Source organism: Chaetodon auriga, chromosome 6, assembly GCF_051107435.1.
Source record: "Chaetodon auriga isolate fChaAug3 chromosome 6, fChaAug3.hap1, whole genome shotgun sequence".
In the NCBI taxonomy this organism is placed as follows: Eukaryota; Metazoa; Chordata; class Actinopteri; order Chaetodontiformes; family Chaetodontidae; genus Chaetodon; species Chaetodon auriga.
The window spans coordinates 24,357,726-24,378,257 of record NC_135079.1 but is presented as its reverse complement, the minus strand read 5'-3'; the positions used below and the strand labels follow the sequence as shown (position 1 = coordinate 24,378,257).

General features: G+C 41.0%; 1 protein-coding gene across 3 annotated transcripts; it reads left to right on the top strand.

Annotated features, from left to right (window-relative positions):
- The first annotated feature begins 14,012 nt into the window (after nt 1–14,012).
- On the top strand, nt 14,013–20,506 carry tbxas1 (thromboxane A synthase 1 (platelet)). 3 transcript variants are annotated; one of them, XM_076732982.1, is made up of 14 exons: nt 14,020–14,076; nt 14,691–14,834; nt 15,203–15,296; nt 16,410–16,462; nt 16,617–16,713; nt 16,885–17,001; nt 17,235–17,323; nt 17,415–17,563; nt 17,806–17,936; nt 18,013–18,363; nt 18,518–18,606; nt 18,810–18,947; nt 19,034–19,196; nt 19,434–20,506. In XM_076732982.1, exons 2-14 carry the CDS (start codon nt 14,734–14,736, stop codon nt 19,545–19,547), a joined length of 1,686 nt encoding a protein of 561 aa, XP_076589097.1. In that variant the 5' UTR covers nt 14,020–14,076; nt 14,691–14,733; the 3' UTR covers nt 19,548–20,506. The 3 variants fall into 3 exon arrangements, with proteins under 3 accessions (XP_076589099.1, XP_076589097.1, XP_076589098.1); XM_076732984.1 differs by lacking the exon at nt 15,203–15,296 and having other exon boundaries at nt 14,013–14,076; XM_076732983.1 differs by lacking the exon at nt 14,020–14,076 and having other exon boundaries at nt 14,112–14,834.
- The last annotated feature ends 26 nt before the right edge of the window (nt 20,507–20,532 follow it).

Sequence of the window (20,532 nt, the reverse complement as noted above, 5' to 3'; positions counted from 1 at the left end):
TGGATAATGAACAGCGAGAAAATTGTCCCATCAAAACTCACAATTCAGTCTGTTCGTGTGGTGCATATGCACAGACTGTGTGAAGTGTGTACATTCTTCGGTCAGTATGAATTGGGTTCTGCATCTTCCTCCTCTCCTCTCCTCTTCTCTTCATTTCTTTTCTTTCTCATTCCACACCAGGAAAGACTTGGATCTGATATGCTAATAGATTGTAAAAATTCTGTCCTTACTTCTGTGTGTATGCCCTCAACAGCTCGTCAGTATTTTGCCTTCATGAGGACAAAGTGTGGGTGTACATGTGTAGCAGTGTCTGTCTATGAATAAGTGTTTGCATAAATGAGTTTCAGCGGGAGCCTTGTCTATCCCTTTTTTATTTTTAAAAGTCATTTATTTTCCCAGAGGAACTCTCATCTTCCCTCTGCTTCTGTTTGGCATATGGCCTGATAAGCAAATGTAGTGTTATTTGTACTGTATGCCAGACAGGTAGCTTTGTGTTTTTGTCATTCAAATCATTATCTTAATTGCTTTGCATTGCTTTGATGGCTTAAGGGTGGCTCGCTAGTGAACCTGAACAACCAACCCACAGTGACCGGCTCTTTTTTCAGTGCTTCTGTCTCTGTCTGGTCTCTTGCCAGACAATAATACAATCAACCCCCCCAGCTCCCAGCACCCACCCACCCACCCACACACACATACACACACGCACGCACACACACTTTTAGAAATTGCTCAAACTAATTAACAATTTGGCAACTGGAATAATTACCACTAGTAAAGCAGAGAAGCACACTTGAGTGTTTAGTTCTAACCTCATTCTCGCTCCTGTAATTGTGACTGGCTGCTATTTTTCTTCAGTGTTTGATCATCAGATAAATGTAGATACACCCTCTGCCTCAACACTGCAGGACCACTTAGGAACCTGGAATGACAGATATCTGGGGGCAGAAACAACTTGTGAACACGTTACTGACATATTACCACCTTTTACGTTGATACGGGGAACTTCTTTAGCAAATAATTGCATGTCTGAACATCCAGCAGATACACAGCAACATTAGCATTCATTTACTAGTTGTTTGTCTGGAGACCTGGCGAATATAAGTCCAATATTAATCCTCCTTTTAGCTGTGTTTATGGTTTCTACCAACTCCTGAGGGACATATCTGACTCTAAATGCTCCACTATGCTCACCAGCTACTCACTTTGTCTGTTAGAGTCATTTTGTGCTGGACAGTTAGCATAAAGTGGGTTTTTAGAGCTTTTCTGCTGCAAACATGTACTGCAGATGGAAGTGAGGTTGATGACATTAAAACTGCAAAATCAAAACAAGGAGCTAAAAACACAGGCGTAAAGGTGATGATTCTCAGTGGGTTTGTCACTGCAAGTGACAACTTTCACATTACAAATGTCATTTGATCTAATGTTATTCTAAAAATATTGAATTTTTTCGACACCATGACAAGCCTTCTAACATTCAGGTTTGTTTTCACAGTCCCTCCTCATCGTGTAGGATCCTACATCCCATCATTTGCAGTACAGGGTTTTTCCCTCTGCATCCTGATCCTGTTCATACCTTCTGACCATAGAAACATAACACGATCTGCCAATCAATACATTTACATTTCAGCAATTCCCCACAGCCTCTTCATTACATCAACGTGTGCACATCCTTGTCAATAAACACAGGTAATGGTTTCTATGGTGACCATACCTGAATGCAAGGGTGAGGAAGCTAAATACCAGCGATGCTGTGATATCCTGCTTTGCTTTACTCTGCGCGGTGTGTGTCCAGTGTCTCTACGTCTCCACTCGTCTGTCAGCAGGTCTCATTCAAATAGGATGTAATATAATGTAAATAAGGCAGGATGAAACTACAGTGGGAGCAGCCCAGGCCAGGAAGCCAGGCAGGCACAGACTGGAATGGGAGGCAACACAAAGGAACATGGAAGCCCAAACACAAAGACAAATCAGGCATGAAAGCAAGGGCCGCCACAGCTGACATTATTTGCACAGTAATTGGTTGTTTTTGTCTCCGTCAAATGGGGCCTCTTAATGAATGGATTGGAAATAAAATAGAAATAAGGACGCCTTGGCTCTTTAGGAGGCCACTGATAAGATATTCCTCAGTTGTTTTTTTTTTTATGCTTTCAGTGCTTTTCACAGAGGAGAGGCTAATATAAGCATACAGAGGTTGTTTCAGTGCTCTGGCCTGGCGATGCTGTTCGGTCCCTTGACGTTTTCTGGGCGACTCCTTTGACGACAGAAAAATTCAAGGAATTTCTGTGAATTTTTAATGCAGCGTTGCATTTGCGGTTTGAGCTGTTAGACATTATTTGACACATCGTCTGGTGGTTAATATTTATTTTGAGGTAATTGCTTCTGAAGGCAGGGTGGTAGGGGTTTCATTAGTTCCCTTGCCCCTGTCTCACAGCAAACATTTTACCTGGACTCATTAAGCATCAGACATGACACATCAGAGAGACTGTTCTGCCAATGTTCATGCTGTTACTCTGCCAAGGTCTGCCCTCAATGAATAACCTGCCAAAGCTGAGAGCTTCTTTTTTCTCGTGCCCTAAAAAATTCCTCTCCTTTTGGTGGTGCACATTTGTCTTAAACTGACTATTTAGTCCAGGTGAAAAAAAAAAAAAAGAAACACAAAAGTGCCTGCTTTGTGCAGCGAAGTCAAAGGGTGAAAATGCATTTATCTCTCAGGAGCTTAAATTCAGACTTATTAAGAATTTCTTTTGGGCCTGCCTGCTGGGAAATTCCACCTTAAAATAGAATTCAGAGATACTATTTGTGGTCTTGAAGCAGTTAGTATTTATGAACACAGAGAGCTGTGTGAGTGTGCTCAAACCACACAAATTCCTCTTTCTCATGAATTATAAATTTGAGCACTCGTGTTTTATATGAGCATGGACATGCAAATTTTATAAAATTCACTGAAGTGCTGAGGTGCACAAATATTTTCACTCATGTTTCGTCTAGTTCCATGAAGTGTCTTGACTTAAGGGATTATTCGGCTGTTGTGTTTAGAGGGAACTTTGGGCAAATAAACTACATTTCTCTTTGACTTTTAGTTTAGTTTAGCTTTTTTTTTTTTTTTTTAGTAAAAGTGCAGAGTGATATAACAGCAGGCTGTGATTCTGTGGATGATGAAAGCCCTCCTGCAGGTGTTTTCCCCTTTTAAAGTTTGTCCTACAGACTGTGTCCTGATGGATTCTGCACAGATTTTGAATGGTTTAAAAGGGTCTGACGGTCTCTGGAAAGACCCACATTTTCACTGAGTCTGAAAAAGGAGATGGGGGTCATAAAAATACGCAAACTAAAACTTGCTGAAAAAGAAATGGCTAAATTGTATATACAGTATTTGCCTGTGTGCCTATTTGCACCACTAACCGGGCATCATCCCAGTAATATTGCTTTCAGAGTGCCATCTATCAAACTTTGACATGCAGTGGCTTTAGGCAGTCTGAGTGGTAGTAGTCTAGCAGAAGAGGGGGAGAGGGGTCTTCATCATGTTTCATTTCAGACTCCCAGTGCCCTCTGGTGGTCCTCAGAGCAGCTACTATCCAACTCCTTATTCCTTCCTCAGCTAGTCTCACTATTAATAGCTTATTGCCGCTCCAGCTCCCATTGTTATTCCTGTCTGACTGCATGCTGTGCAGAGGATGTCACATGTTTATCAGACCAGAAATATTGTGCATCTCCACTTCGGGAGAATGAACTTTGAGAAAAAGCCTCCTTTGAATCCAGATGCCCTCTTCTTGTATTCTATAAATTACTTTATCTTTGTCAATTTCTTTGACCTTTTCTCTGTGCCCTTATGATGGTGGTTCTTCAAAAGCTTGACCACTGAGGCCAAAGATAAACAGTGCACTGATCCACTTACATGTGAAGTGTGCATCACGGTTGGAGCCTTTCGGGACAATTGATAGAGTGAGCTCATGGGGGAACTGCTGGGTCCCTGTACTTTAACGAGTATGGTGCAGACCTGCTCTATATGGAAAGTGTCCTGAGACAACCTCTGTTGTGATTTAGCTCTGGATAAATAAAATGTGTATTCATTTGTTAGTTAAAGAGTTGACGCACACAGATCTTTGCACATCCTGTACACAGTGACATGTCTTTTTAAGCAGAAGAAGGATGCTCACTGATTGATCACGTCTCTCTCTCTCTCTCTCTCTCTCTCTCTCTCTCTCTCTCTCTCACACACACACACACACACACACACACATACACACACACACACACACACACACACACACAGAGTGAGCTTTGTTTAACACCTCAAAGGATTTGGATAAGTAAGTCATTGAGAGTTCATAATTAGGATACTGTGTCATCTAAATTCAAAAAGCCCAGCTGACCTGGTGATGTGTCACTTTTTATGTGAATGGCCACTGTGCACATCAGCAGTATGCCGCTGAGAGAGGAGCATTGCTCGCTGACTTTGTTTTGCCCTAAAAACTCATCTCTTTCTTCTTATGTGAAAAAACTCAGCTGAAGATGGATGAAATGCACGGAGCATTATTATTATTATGCAGTAGTTCACCTTTTTTCTCAGTGAGCGTGTGCAGCATGGGTCTTCACAAAGGTTTTTTCATCAAAGTGGTTGAAAAGGGAGAAACAGAGGCCACAGTGACCGGGAGTGATATGCACATGTCACTCGCAGATCAGTTTTGTTCTTTATGAATAAAACTGATCCAAACAACCAATCACACAAAAACGTGTACAGTATATGTTGATCCTAAAAGTTAAAGTGAATAAAGAGTTTTGTTTTATGTGCCAGGTGAACATGCTACACAGTCAGTGATGAGAATAAATTGAGGTGTGTCATTAGTTCTGTAGACAGGAGAAACTAAGACACCTGTGGTCCCTGCTATGAATCATGGCATGGACCAAATCTGTCCAAAACTATTCTAAGCGAGTTAAATAGATGGTGAGAGACTGATTGATGTGTTCACATGTGGGTGTCTTCTCCTCTGATTTGGCTCTGATCTTCAGTGGCATGAAGGGCTCCTTGTAAATGCTGTTTTTGAAGCTGATGTTGTTACCCATGTTTGTAGGCTGGGCTTTCATCGGTACTCAGATAACATGGTGTGTGAATGCACTCTGCAGGCAATTTGAGGAACTGCAACAGCCAGTCTTAGCACTGCAGGAACAATCAATAGTTTGAGCTGTAGCCCTTGTCTTTGGATTGTTATCTGTATTTTATCCTACCTGATACAGTCCAATGACCAACAACATGCTTTAAAACCCAGTTATCAAAGCTTTGATCAAACAGATGGAAGTGCTAAACCTCCTACTTTTCACACTTACTATTTCAGCTTCCCACATTTCTTTTGTCTCTTGCCTCTTTATGCTTGAAACTTGCTACTTAGTCAGTTTTAACCATTTGATTGATATATACAAATGTATCAAATGTAGGCATATTTATTGAAGTTTCATTGAGATAGAGATTGAGATTGATGTGTCTATCACTAGAGAGGATTTCCAAACAGATATGTTTGATATATTACTCTCCCAAACTTCAGGCTTCATTGCCTTGACACCATTTCAGTACATGATCAATATGTAGACTTTTACCAGTGATTTCTCTGGTTGCTGTTTCCAAATTAAAGACAAGCAACTAAAGATATGGGTTTCAGTGTGCCTGCTTGTTGAAATAGGGCCCTTGTGACTAAGATAACTGTACAGAGTTGTTTTGGAAGTATTTCAGCTTAATGTTATTGCCTATGTCATGACACCCACAAATGATTGTCTATTTAAAATGTTATGGTAGCCTGACATCACAGCAAGTCAAAGAAGTCACATAATCCTTTTAGATGTTTGATGTTGTCTTTAATTGCATTCAGCACCAAACCAGTCAAGTTGTAAAAAACAGTGAACAGTAGGTTGGAACAGTAAGGAGCAGTCTGTCTGTCTGAAGCTGTCAGCTCCTGCTAACTACTGTTGACTCTCTGACTCACATAATGTTCAGGGTCTGGAAGTGGTTCAGTGTGTTCACTGGACTGCTGTGGTATGAACGAGTCCTGGGACGATTGGCTGCTCCACATCCACATCCATGTCCCAGGAAGACCAAAGACACAGGAAGAGTCCTGCCTGTTAAATCAAAAACAAGTGTGTACATGACTTCCTCCTCTGGGTTCACAGACATCATGATGTTCAACAATGTCTCTCCTGCAGACTCAAGAATACCAAAATGAACCAACTGTTGTCTCTATTGTCACAGAATTCATCTCTATCTTTTGCAGTGACGATTGGGAGCAAGAGACTATTAAAAATGAGGGTAGCTGTAAAAACGATCAACGTTAGCTTTAGCTTATACCCACTTTATGTCACCTTTGCTACTTTAGAAGTCCTCATGAGGGCTTGCTTACTGAGTTGACTAAAACACAGGTGACCATCACTCTCCAGCCTGTCCTCTGGTCAGCCATCATTCTCATCTGGTCTGGAGGATGGACTTCTTTGCCATCAAGGAAACTGCTAGAAACTTTTTTCACATCTCTCAAACAAATTAATGTACAACAAAGTGAGGAATTCAATTATTGAGTAAGTGATAATAAGACTTTTGTCAGTATTAATTATTACTGTACTTCTGTCTGATACCATCATCAATACTTTACTGAAAAATACAGCAAAGTACAGCAAGGTAAAATTAATCTCATTAAATAACAGACTGTTATTAACATTATTACTAATTGTCACCTTACAGCTGTCCAGTTGAACTAACTATAGTGGAAAAAAGTTACATAATAAACAAAAAAAAAAACAAAGTGAACGAGATAAATAATCACTGAATCCTTAAGAAGGATAAGATAAGAAGGATAGAATAAGACTTGCAGGCCACTTTTGTGAATGTTAATTATTACCACACCTCTGTCAGATAAAGGCATCTATGGTATCACTAGTAAAACAAAATCCAAGAGTAAGAGAATGGGTTAAATAAAGAGTCAGCAGATGTAAACAAACTAACAAAGACTCGCAGGAGACTTTTGTTGACATTGTTGTTATTTATTACCTAACCTTTATCTGCCTCTATATGTAAGCAGTAAGCAGTATTGTCTCAGGATGCTCGACAAGCTTTAGAATGGCCATATTTATTTAGTTTCTTGCTTAGATTTGGATTTGGAAAGAATTCCTTTAGTTAGTAAATAATTGCAGCACAGAAATGCCAGAGACATGTTTAAGTTCATTTAGAAACAGTGCTGCTGTTACATAGTTTGTCCACCAGTGAGCTTTGACAAGTTTGTTTTTACACTCTAAAGTGTCCAAGTCCAATGGTCCCAGTTCTCTAAAAATGACTTGAAGATATCTCAAAAAATGTTTAGCTTCTGTGTGTAGTTAAAAACATTATATATGCAGGCTAATCTATCATTATTATATATTTGGAATATATGTCAACACTGTCTCAAATCATTCTTGGTGTTTTCAAATTAATTTCTGTCTCTTTTTGTATATGCATACCTAAATATTATATATTTTCAAATCAGACTTTTCATGGGAGGAATTACATGTTCAACCTTTATAAGGACCAAACATTTACAGTACTGTCACATAAAGTGAATGCTGCTACTTACACTTCCTGTTTGAAAATGTCTATTTTATGTTGCATTGACTCAATGCATAAGTGAAAAGTGAAACTGATGTAAACTGACTGCAATGCAACAACTTTTTTTTTTTTGTGAGTAGTAAAATAACAAAATGAACAAAGGAATAATTCTTAGGTCTCAGTCTGTGTATTCAGGTTGTGTTTTTCTCAGGCAATGAAGCGAGCCTTGGTTTCCACCCTCAGTCTGCATTCGGGCCTCATCCTGTCTGATGGTCAGGTCGTCCTGCTGTGCAGTGACACTCTGCCCCTCCTGGACAGCAGAGATGAGGCTCAGCATTGGGGGTCACAGGAGGTGGTGGAGCTGGAACCACAGCAGAGTTTTCCTCTGGGCTGTGTGCTGGCTATTCATGGACATAAGCCACAGTAGAGGCTGCTTCTGGACTGTCCTCTGGCCTCTGTTTCCCCCAGGCCACTGTGGACAGGAGCTTCAAACAAGGCACAGATCTCTACTGCTGCAACATTTGTGATGATGTTGAGCACCTCTGCTGCAAAACAGTTGAGTCTCTTCATCAGGTCATCTTGAGCATAATCCTGTCTCACCTTTTCCTGCATAGACAGGAACATGTCGTCAGTGATGGAGGGGGAGAAGGCGACCTCACGGAGCATCTAGATCCAGCCAAAAGCTGTATGGAAAACGCATGCAGCTGGAGTTGTTTCACCATGCTAAAGTCCTTCAACAGTTGCTGGTGGAGAAGAGGCTACAACTCTGACCTATGTTTTGTCATCTGGAGACTAGCATGAGAGAAAGTGGTGCTGAACCAGCTTCCCAAGTCACCGCATCAACTAATCTCAGTTATGATCAAGCCTGCCAAAACAAAGCCAAGAGACCCTTTTCGACGCCGCTTCAACCTTGAGAATGGCTGAGTATAACAAAGGGATGGAAAAAGCACTATTAGATGTTGAACCCACACCAGACAAGAACACCATGTTTGTACAGGTGGCAAAGAAGACTGCTCCTGCTAACATCCCTCGTGGATGTTGAAAAGAGTACATTGCTGCTCAGAGTTTGGAAATGAGTTGACCTGGAGAGAAGCAGAGTTTATGGTTGCCGTGACAGAGCAGTGTGAGATTTGGTGTGCATGGAACGCAACCAGAGACAAAGGAAGATGCCAGCCTACAGCCAGGTTGTGACAACAGACATGTTGAAAGACAATAAAGTGGTGGAGAAGTTGAGCATGAAGGAAGTAACTCTAAATAAGAGGGAGCACAGAGATGACTCAGCAGCGCCAAAGCCAAATAAGAAGCCAATGGAGCAGTGGAAGAGAGTCCAAGTCAACAGAACAATGGTAATAGTGATGAAGTTTTGAATAAGACCATTTTGGAAGCGATACAAAGCCTTGAAAAGAGTGTGGATAAGCAGCTGACTGACTTGAGTGAGCAGATCAAACAAAACAGCATCATGATTGCTAGCTTAACAAAGGCAGTCCAGTTCAACACGGAAGAAATGACAGAAGATAAAAAGAAAGTCAAAGACCTGGAGAAATGAAACAACCAACTTTGCAAAGAGAACAGTCATCGCGAGGTGAGAGGTGGTGTCTCTGAATCAAAGGTTTGGAAGAGAAAAAAGATATCTGAGTCACCCAAATCCAAAGATAGTCCCAGATATGGAATCAAAGTTGGAAGAAGCAGTTGACATCATCTATAGAGTTAGAAAAAAGATGCACAATAAGCCCAGGCATGTCATCATACTGTTCACCAAAAGGTGGGATGAAGGAGGAGATCCGGCATCAGACCAAAGACTCCCAGGTCTGCAACGATGAAGGCCTTCATTTTGCTGAAGTGTTACCATGGGAGGGTTGGGAGTAAAGGAGAGGGCTGTGGCCACACAGTGGAAACTACCTTTAAAAGCTACATGTCAGTGATTGAGTTGTAGTTCAAACAACTGTTATACTTGCAGTCCACTTTTTGTCACAGTGTTAATGGTAAATGTTAAAATTTCATTTTATTCATTGAAAGTTCGAGGCTTGAAGGACAGTGTGAAGACAAGCGTTGTTCTTATTCTTTAAAGGGCAAAAATCTCATTGTTTCTTTTTTGTGAGAGACTTCACTTCACTGCTTTTGATGACATTTGAACACTGCAGCTAAAATTCATTTCAATCTCCTCTCGTGTTGAACAAATCATTGGCTTGCTTGTGGTGGGATGCATTTGCAATGAAATGTCTCATTTTCACCTCCATGTTATTGTTTATTTGTGGCACTATAAATATGAAGACGCTGTTTAGGATTTTGTTTCACATATTTCTAAAGATTTAAAAAGAATCATTTTGAAGGTCCTTCCTCCCCTGCTTCCCTGACGTTCGGTCACAAAGCAGCATACCGCAACTGTCAGCAGAAGCTATTGTTCACTGACTTGTACTACAGCAGTCAGTGACTCGCGATGTGTGACTGTTAAATAGACTTTCATCATGATGCCATGACCAGCAAGCAAACATACCAATTACATCAATGCTTTTTCAACCCAACGTGAACTGAAGGAGTCCAGAATAATGATCATTATCAGCTGAGCACTTTAGCTGCGGATTGGCTGTACTATAACCTAAACCCCCAACAGACCTCAACAGCTGTGTTTTTACACTTTGCTAATGTTTGAAATTCATGAGTAGGAAGGTAAAACTAAAGTCAGGATGTAGATGCAGCAAAAGCCTCATTTCACAGACCATGTCCCTGCACCTCAACCACCTCATTTGTTTGTTTGGTTGTTTTTTGTCTATTTAATTACAGTTAGACTGACAGGTGGGACGAGCTGATATCGAATATGTGTTGGCTGTTAAGTAAATAAGGAACTGCACTACAGAAAATCAGAAAATGTTTAGAGTGATTCAGATTTTTTTTTTCTAAACCACCTAAACTAGTGACATCCTCAATGTTTTTTATACTGGCCGAAGAACCCCAGGCTGTGGCAGTAATAACAACAGGCCTGCCAGGCATCCAGCTCGGAGAACACGAACATAGAATATCATTATATGCTGATGATTTGATTGTTTTTTTTTTTAAAACAAAACTATCTGTCAGAGTCTGTTACCAAGAATTTTTTAGTTCTTGCTCACATATGGAGCCTCAGGAATAAGGTTCATAAGATGATCAGTTTTGCACAGAAATGCACCTGGATGATACTTTTGATGACTCTGAGCTGGCTGTCGATGGATATAAGCTCTATGGACGAGACAGAAACAAATATGGTGGTGGATTTGCATTTTATGTTCCAGTCCAGTGGTGCTATGGAAAGATATTATGAGCGCAGGCCACCCAGTTCTAAAGTGAACTACTGGGATAGAATATGGAATATATCTAGATATAGTGACAGATGGAGGTAAAGAAATCTTCCATCTGGGTGACTTGAATATTGACTGGTTTTCTAAAAATTGTCCATTACATAAAAAGGTCTGTGTCTATAACCAGTGTTTGCAGTCTGACCCAGGTTGTGACTCAACCTACTTGAATTTCTGCATACAGAGCTCATGTTAAAACTTCAACCTGTATTGATAACATTTTCTCTAACATAGATGAGTTCATGAGTTCACAGGCAGGATTAGTGGCAGTAGGATGCAGTGGTCACAATTTGAATGGATTAATATGAAAAACTATCATTTATTTTTTTTATTTAACCTTTATTTAACCAGATAAAAAACCTATTGAGATCAGGATCTCTTTCACAAGGGTGACCTGGCCAAGAGGTCTGTAGCACATGTCATAAGAGCAGTTGATGGTATAGAATAAGACATACAATTTTAGAGATGTAGTAGTGTTTTCAAGTGCAGGAGCTTTGATAATGCTGAAGTCTGGATTACAGCAGGACGTTCAAAAGATTTACTGCAGACTGATTTTGAATGGTGTTAAAGATTTACAGTGGTTCTTATGATGTCAAGAAAACGATGTTAACGTGGCTTCAGAAAATTGAAGGAAAAGCTCTGTAAAGGGCAGAAGTGCAACATGAGGGATGAACTGAGATCTGTGGTACTTCGGGTGGACAATGCAAAGGCTGCTGCCCCAGATATCAGGGCTACTTTTTGGTGGAAGCTGTTACTGCAAGTTGAGAAACAAGGTCACCAGGTTAATGACATCAAACAGAAAGAACATTCCAAACAAAAGTGTGCAGCTCTGTAAATGATAGCTAAAAATTATGAAAACCTTTGAATGAAATAATGTGTAAGAAGTCAAATAATCACTAAAAATATGTGGACTGTGCAGGTCAGTTTATCACCGGGTCATGCATTGTTGCTTGTTATTTTAAAAACTCTTTCATCAACAAGGAGGGCAGTTTGACACCTCGTATGCAGCTGGATGAAGTTGACTTACCCTGCAACAGTGTTAACAGGGTAGCATGAATCAACACAGATGCTGATGAACATTTGGTATGTTTTATTAAAAGAATAAACATGCCTTGAAGTTGTCGTCCATGTGGCCTCTGGGCCAAGGAGCAGGCCTGCAAGATTCATGAAGGGTGAGCGCATGAATGCTGAGTGCACTGGGCCTAAACCAGTTTATTAATTTATGACCTGCTCTCACAGATCAGTCCTGGCACTGACCTGCAACTGACCCTTTGAAGGGTCAATATTCCACAATCCAGACTTCGTCAAAGACTCACACAGGGTACAAAGGGCAAGGGAGCTGACTTTGCAATGCAGAGGTAAATATACATCAATTGTTTATGTTTCATTAGCGTCATAAAAGGAAAGAATCATGTTTTTTAATGCCGACTATAATATTTTTAGAAAGCATGGATCAATGTTTGTTGTAGCTGACACAAACCTATTTTTCAGTGACATGGCTGATCACTTGGGAACCACAGTTTCATTAATGCGGGTCCTTGCTTCAACTCTAATGATATATTTCAAATAATACTCTAAACTGGGTTTATATTAAAATCATTTTTTAACCTCAAGCATATGCCCCAAGGCTACTTGATATTATTACCATCTGTATTATAACATAGCATGATTGTCATCATGACATGTAAACCTGGGTTAATACAGTCTACTACTCATTTATCAAGGAGGATTTTTTGTTACTTATAAAGGCATGTTGGTGTCCTTCAGCACCTAGGATGGCTAAGCTGTTAGTTGTGTTCAGTAAGTATTTATTGCCTGTGTAGTTAGTTGTAATAAAGCTTTCATTTTACAAAGAACCTGGTTGTTGAATTTGTGTAATTGTGAGTAATGGATCACTTCAACTTCATGTCAACCATCAGATTGAGACTTAAGTTAATTCATTGGCTATCATTTTTTCCTTCCAAAGGAGGTGATTTTAATCTATGTTAAAGTCTGTTATTGATGTGAGTAATGACAGGCAGCTGGAAGTGAGTGCAGTTCCTATTAGCAAAATAAAGTTATTTAGTTAACTAGTTAACTAGTTATTTAGTTTAAAGTTATAGCAGGTACATGATGTTACAACAGCATTATAAGTGATAAAACATGTAGTTTTGCACTTGATAAGGTTATGCAGGACGAAGCTGAGGAGATGTTGATATCTCCTTCAGATGAAACATCTCCTGGTATGGATGTTTGTTTGTTTGTTTGCTTATTTGTTTCAGCCAGGCTCCTTTCCAAACAATATGTCCTATTTTTAGATGTTAATGGAACCTTAGACATAGTGGAACCTCTCCGAGCCTATTAATAAACTCCTTGTGCTGAATTTTCAATCAAACGTTAACTAATCATCTCAGTAACAAGTCCAAAAACAAACTGCATGATGAGAACTACGAGGGGATTGTGCGATAAATGACTTTCGGATGATGTATAGGCTGTATTATATTCTGTGAGCAGTATAGGGAAGCCTAAAGAGAGCCGTGATCTATATATTCACTTCTGAGAAAAGCTTGTTGCTGAAAAACTGTCCTGTTTCTGCACAGCATATTAATAAGTTTTTCAAACTCCACATACTGTCACTCTGTAAACCGAGGGAGATGTCTGTGTGTTGTACAGTATACTATGCAATGACATATGCAGAAGTGAAAGGGATATGGCTGTCCGTATTTACACTTGTCCACAATATTAATATTGTAATTTGGAATTTAATTTATATGTTTTATTATATTTATTAATACCATTTATTTACTTGGAGTGCACATGAGTTTCACCCTCATCTGCTATGGGACCCTTTTACTCCTACACACAAACACAAATACACACACACACGCGCACTCATACACACACACACACACACACACACACACACACACACACACACACACACACACACATATGCTTGTACTCTTTCACCTATGTTTCAGACTGGATTCTTAATGTAATTATTGTATTGTATTTCATTTCTCTTACATTTCAACTTCTTCTTTCTTTATGATTCTTGGTTACTGTACACGCACCGGTAAACTGCTGTTGGCTGCTATATGCTCCAGTACAGTAGGCGGCAGTATGTACCTCAGCTTGCTATTGGTCGTAACCTATGGCCACGACGAAGAGGACTTCACTAATGACAATATTGACAAGTGAGAGCAGTGTGAGGTAAGTGTACATGGATACTCATTACACAACTCCGCTTTTGGCAACATTTACTCAGAATGATGCGAACTTTCTTAGATATAGAATGACGCAGACGTGGTTCATGAAAACATGACACGACGTGCTGTAAAGTCATTCAGACAGCCCGCGAAATTTTGTTGTAGCTACCTAGCTGCAGCAGCATAGTGTCACAAATAAGCTACGATGTGACGTCGGAGTTTTAAATGCTTTTTTTTTAACCTTAATAAAGACACACTGTGCGTTTAGTTGTTAAAGGCTGTGTGTTTTAGCTATAACAATGGTATGTGTAGGATTAACTGTGGCATGTTAACAGGTCTCAAATGCAGCATTTGTGCTTGCCGATTGGATGGATAACCATGTCCCGATCCCCACTGTTTAAAACGCAGACAAAGCCGAGCTCACAAGCTGTTTTGGCAACTAACCAAGTAATCTATAGGAGACAAGACAGAGTAAAGTCCGCAAAGAGATGTGCTGACACTGTCATGTGATTTCCTCTGTTTAAGAATAAGATGTAGAGTCGTGATTTATTATTTGGACACAGAAAAAAAATTCAAGTCATAATTTAAGCCATCTTTTTCTGTTCTCCTTTTTTCCAGGAGCCTTGATGGATCAGTGAAGAGGTGAGAGGAGGTTTTCATCATGGACGCTCTAGTTGACTTCCTAAACGTATTCCACCTCAAGGCCAGCGGATCGTCCGTCACACTCAGCCTCTTCCTCATCTTTCTGGGTCTTCTCTACTGGTGAGTAAATGCCTTTAATCCTCGCCTGTCTGTGGTGCTGCAGCTGCTGTCAGTTATGTAATCTACTGGTAACATGAAGCAGACGCTTTTTGGAAATTCGGCACATCCTCTCAGATGTTCAGAACACTCTTCATTAATCAGATCTGATGTCTGCAGCTTTGTGTGCTGAGTTATTCCATTGCATTTTATAGTCCAACAGAAACTCACACACCAGTCAAGATTTGTGGAGCTGATCGGGCAAAAGATTGTAATAATGAATCAATGGGCTGAAGATTTGGTGAAATGTCGGCTTGTGCTCTTCACTGTATTTGCTTTTTTTCCATCACTCATCAGCACAAGACTGTGCTTTGTGTCTGTGTGTCTTGCAGGTATTCCATTTACCCCTTTTCTGTCCTTTCTCGATGTGGCATCAAACATCCAAAGCCACTGCCTTTCCTTGGCAACATATTTATGTTTCGTAAGGTAAGATTTCACTGCAGTTTCCATCCAGCTGACACTCACCCCTTGCTCTCTAACCATTTCTTCTTTGTCTATCATTTCTGTGAAAATCTGCTGGGACAATGAAACATTTTACCCACTGATGTGAGAAATACCTTCCTTCCACCATTTTAGAGCACCTTATCAGATTTCCATATTGAGGAACACTCAAAAACAGCGACCGTGTGACCCACAAATGTGTTAATGACAGAAAGCTGAAAAAGAAATAACAATACTTTTATATTGAAGATGCCACCACAGAGTCATAAAGTGTTCTTAACAGTGTCCTACATACTTGGAGTATGTAGGACACTGCACAATTGCACAATTTTGGGGTAGTAGTTTATGATATTTTGGCAGCATTTATGAAGTTGGGTCACTTGCACTTGATTCACATAACAAAAAAGGTTTTGTAGAATACTTTTAAACAAAGTGCCAACATGCAAAGATCAGGCTGTGAGGGGCTGCGTTGCTGATCATCTCTGGTGATCATCCCACCAGTGTCTTCACAGAGGCGTTATTCCCTCCTCTACCAGCTCTGGCTTGACTAACCAGTGACCTCTCCTGGCGTAGCAGGGTATTGATCAACACTCTGTAAGTTGAGTGCTGATTGTGGTGAATCCACAGTCACTTTGGCCCTTTACATGACAGCCCGGCTGAGTATGTTAGAAGCCTATGCAGTTTTGTCAAGAATATATTTTCCTGCTTTTTCAGTTTTTCACATTTGCCCTTTCACACTTCCCACAAGACATTCACACTTACAAACAATCAAACCCACACATGCACAAGTTTTCACCAATGTGTTTCGTGTAAGAGTGTGAAATTGATTTGCCTTCATTCCTCTCATGGCTTTTAGTTTTGGTCAGGGATGAGAGGTGAGTTTCAATGCTGGTCCTATCATTGGGCGCTTAGGTGACCATATGCAGCTTCCACAGAGTCATGTGGTTGATAAGGTGTCACTCTCCATTACAATTTACATGACGGAAACAGCTCAAATATCAATCTCTGTCCAACAAGAAGAGCCTCTCTGTTTCCTTTCTAATGTGGGATTTGTATTTTTCTGTCTGTTCTGATGCAGTTCTTTAACTTTCCTCTCAGGGTTTTTTCACCCCCATCAATGAGCTCATAAAGACACATGGCAGAGTGTGTGGGTAAGTAGATCATCTAATAAAATGATGGTCTGAACATTGTATTGATTTGAATTCTTCCACATTGTAAAATGTAAAACACTGGCTTGGTGAAAAAAAAAGAAAACATGACAGCATTAAGATTGTTGCTGATTTGACTCTGCTTGGTATATTTGAGGTATTATTTGGGCCGCAGACCGGTGATTGTGATAGCCGACCCTGACATGCTAAGACAAGTGATGGTCAAGGACTTCAGCAGGTTCCCCAACAGAATGGTGAGGATGTTAATGAAAGCATGCACATGTACACTGTGAACCTACTCGTGATTCAATACAAGCTTCCATGATGTGATGTACCCTCCTGTCTGTCTGTCTGTCTGTCTGTCTGTCTGTCTGTCTGTCTGTCTGTCTCTCTCTCTCTCTCTCTCTCTCTCTCTCTCTGTGCAGACTGTTCGCTTTGCCACCAAGCCCATGACTGACTGTCTGCTCATGTTGAGGAATGAACGCTGGAAGAGAGTGCGGAGCATCCTGACCCCATCATTCAGTGCAGCCAAGATGAAGGAGGTGAGATAAGAGTGTGTCCATTGACTGGGCGCTGATTAGTCAGCTGATAAATCATTTACAGATTTGCCATAGAGAGTAAGAAGAGTGGAGCTGGAGGGCAGACGGGTGTGACTAACTGCATTTGTGGTATTTGTGGGTCAGTTTTTCACGAAGCAGTATTTACAGGACAGGTCGACGTGTGACCCTGAAGGTCTCAGCAGCTGTGTGTCTCTGTGTCTTATATTTTCCTGCAGATGGTTCCGCTCATCAACACAGCCACCGATGCCCTGATGAGTAACTTGAATGTTTACGCTGAGTCTGGAGAGGCCTTTGACATTCACGCGTAATCACACATGCAATGAACACAGTCTGTCAGAATTATGGTGTCTTTCTCTGTCCTCCCTCAGACTTTGGTCTGTGCTCATGTTTTGCAGGTGTTTTGGCTGCTTCACCATGGACGTTATTGCGAGTGTGGCATTCGCAACTCAGGTGGACTCTCAGAACACCCCAGATGACCCGTTTGTCCGCCATGCGCAGATGTTCTTCTCCTTTTCTTTCTTCAGGCCCATCATGCTGCTTTTCAGTCAGTCTAATCTATTTGTATTGTTATTTCTGTATATGAATTATAACATTTGAGACATTTCTAAAGGACATTTATCGAGGAATGCAGTGATGGCAAAAGAATAAAGCATTAAGAAAGCATAGACCTTAAACTGGAGGGTTTACTATCATCTGTTTTGTGCTATGAATTGGAGAATGTGTCTCTGGGCTTTGCAGCTAACTTGCCATTTCAGTCACTCCAACACATTTGCTTTGTGTGCGCAGTTGCTTTTCCATTCATCGCGGCTCCTCTGGTGCGATTCATCCCCAACAAAAGACGAGACCAGATGAATCAGTTCTTCATCAACAGCATTCAGAAGATCATCGCGCAGAGAGAGGAGCAGCCTCCTGAACAGGTGACTCTCATGGACAAGTACAATTTCCAGTGAATCCTACATTAAATTCATTTATCGATCATTCTTTTGCACGCAGAGACGCCGAGACTTCCTTCAGCTGATGTTGGATGCACGAACCAGCAAGGAGTGTGTGTCTCTGGAACAGTTTGACACGGCAAACCCTGCTGGCGAGCTGGACCACAGGAACCAGCAGAGACAGCCGTCGGCCTCTGATCAGGACGACCGCCACCCGCAGGAGCCCTCCACCAGGCGTCCACAGAAGAAGATGATAACTGAGGATGAGATCGTGGGTCAGGCGTTTGTCTTCCTTCTGGCAGGCTTTGAGACCAGCAGGAACACGTTGGCCTTCACCTGCTACCTCCTGGCCATCCACCCTGAATGTCAAAGCAAAGTACAGGAAGAGGTGGATGACTTCTTCACCACACATGTGAGTGTGTCGCTGAGCTTCTGCTTTGGACAGAAGGTTGTAGCTGTGGGCAGTTGTGGATTTATGTCATAGCAAGACAAATTCACTTTTCATTTTTCTGCTTGAAACTTTTATTGGATGTTGAATTTATCTTGTGTTTTCCTCTTTGTTGTAGGAGTCACCAGATTACACAAATGTCCAGGAGCTGAAGTATTTAGACATGGTTATAAGTGAAGCATTGCGTCTGTACCCCCCTGGATTCAGGTAAATTAAGAATGTTACCTGAGGATAAAAGATCCATTTTTACTGGATTTAGTGATCCCTCAAGGGAGTAGTTCACTTATTTATGTACATACAGACAGCAGATTCTTAATTGTGTGTATTCTCATCAACGTCTTACAGGAATCACTAAGATGGTAGCCAAGGTATAATTAGGTGTATAAAACATGGAATTTTGCCCCACAAAGGTTTGCAAGAGACATTGACCATGACTGTGTGCTGAACGGCCAGTTCCTCCCTAAAGGAGCCACACTGGAGATCCCAGCAGGCTTCCTCCACTACGACCCAGAGCACTGGCCAGAGCCTGAGAGCTTCATCCCTGAGCGGTACGAGCCTGTTCTTACAGTGAGAAGAAAAACTGTACTGTGTGTTGGAGTATCATCTAAATCTAGTAAATGACTTGAATCTCCAGATTCACGCCAGAGGCCAGGGCCAGTCGGCATCCGTTTGTATACCTGCCGTTTGGGGCCGGTCCCCGGAACTGCGTTGGCATGAGGCTTGCCCAGCTGGAAATGAAAATGGCTCTCGTGCATCTGTTCCGCAGGTTCACCGTCGTGGCCTGCTCTGAGACCAAGGTGGGCTTTAAACACGACAGACAGCAATGTGTTCAAAACAGTTTGAGTCTGTGAAATGATTCATACACACAGAAGACACATTTACACACCTGTGTGTTTGGAAAACATCTGTGGAATCAGTCAGATTTCAATAATCATCTGTCACCTGTTTACAAATGTGGTTATGAATGTAGTCCTACATTTAAAAAGCGTATGGAGGACGTTCCATTTACACATGCCGTCCTTTTCTTCATGCAGGTCCCTCTTGAGTTGCAGTCGTCCAGCACTCTAGGACCCAAGAACGGCATATTTGTGAGAATTCAAAGAAGAGACCTGGGAGAAAGTCATGATAATTCTCCTTCAGACGATTAGAAAGTGTCAGTGGTGTGAGCAGTTTTCTGGATCTGTTCCTTTGCATTTAAATATTTCCACTGGCAACCACAACACAACTGAGTCATTTTAATAAAACAACAATACAGCCAACACCTTGATTACAGTGCTTATCTAGTGGAAAGTGCAGCTGAGAAACAGCATTGCTATCATACTTGGCACAAAAGTGTGGTTAACTATGCAGTCAGGCACTGTGGAGGACACCGTTTTAGGTCCCTCTCAACTCCCTGCTGATGGTACTGTGGTGATAAATAATACCGGGAGAGAGGGGGGAGCTGGAGGACGTACGAACGAAGACTGATCAAAGGAATACCAGTGTGCTCTACTGACAGGAGAGCTCTGCTGCTTGTACCCATGAATGGTGGTTAATTAACAATGTAATTAACCACCACACAGTCTCAGATTTTCACAGCAAATGATGAAGAAGGGACAGACCTGCCACTTGGGTTCGATGCTACTGATCATATTTGAATACACTGAAGACTTTGTGACATGATGCCTGTCATTTCTCTGTTTTAATGACCTTGATTGAAAGGTGTTTGAGTGGTTTGTGATTAAATCCTCAGCTGTTTCTTTTCCTAATGACCTGATCAGATACATCAGAATAGGAAACTGGACCTAACTTGCCGGCATTGTGTCACTTTTCTCTTGATGATGTCAATTATTTTTGTTTAAGGAGAACATTTATACCTCATTGAAATGAAAACATGATCTCATGTAGGAAGGGAAATCTGTTACAAGCCAATGTTTGAAAATTTTTGAGATTTTTGAGAATTGCAGTCCTGATTTCATTTTGATTTTGAATGTATACAATAAGAGTGATTTACTGATGATGTATGTATCAGCAGCTGTGATTGAAGGTCGGGTACTGAATATGCCAGTGATTCGTTCAAAATGGATCAAAAGTCACCTGTGTGGAACTAAATCTCTACATAATGAAATTTCTCTTTGTTGGGTTGTTCTTTTG

What these genes read in the sequence shown, in the direction of transcription:
- tbxas1 (XM_076732982.1), top strand. Translation starts at nt 14,734, where the DNA reads ATGGACGCTCTAGTTGACTTCCTAAACGTATTCCACCTCAAGGCCAGC. An exon ending in GCAGGTTCCCCAACAGAATG is followed by an intron (nt 16,714 to 16,884) that starts GTGAGGATGTTA and finishes CTCTCTGTGCAG; the next exon opens with ACTGTTCGCTTTGCCACCAA. An exon ending in GAGAGCTTCATCCCTGAGCG is followed by an intron (nt 18,948 to 19,033) that starts GTACGAGCCTGT and finishes TTGAATCTCCAG; the next exon opens with ATTCACGCCAGAGGCCAGGG.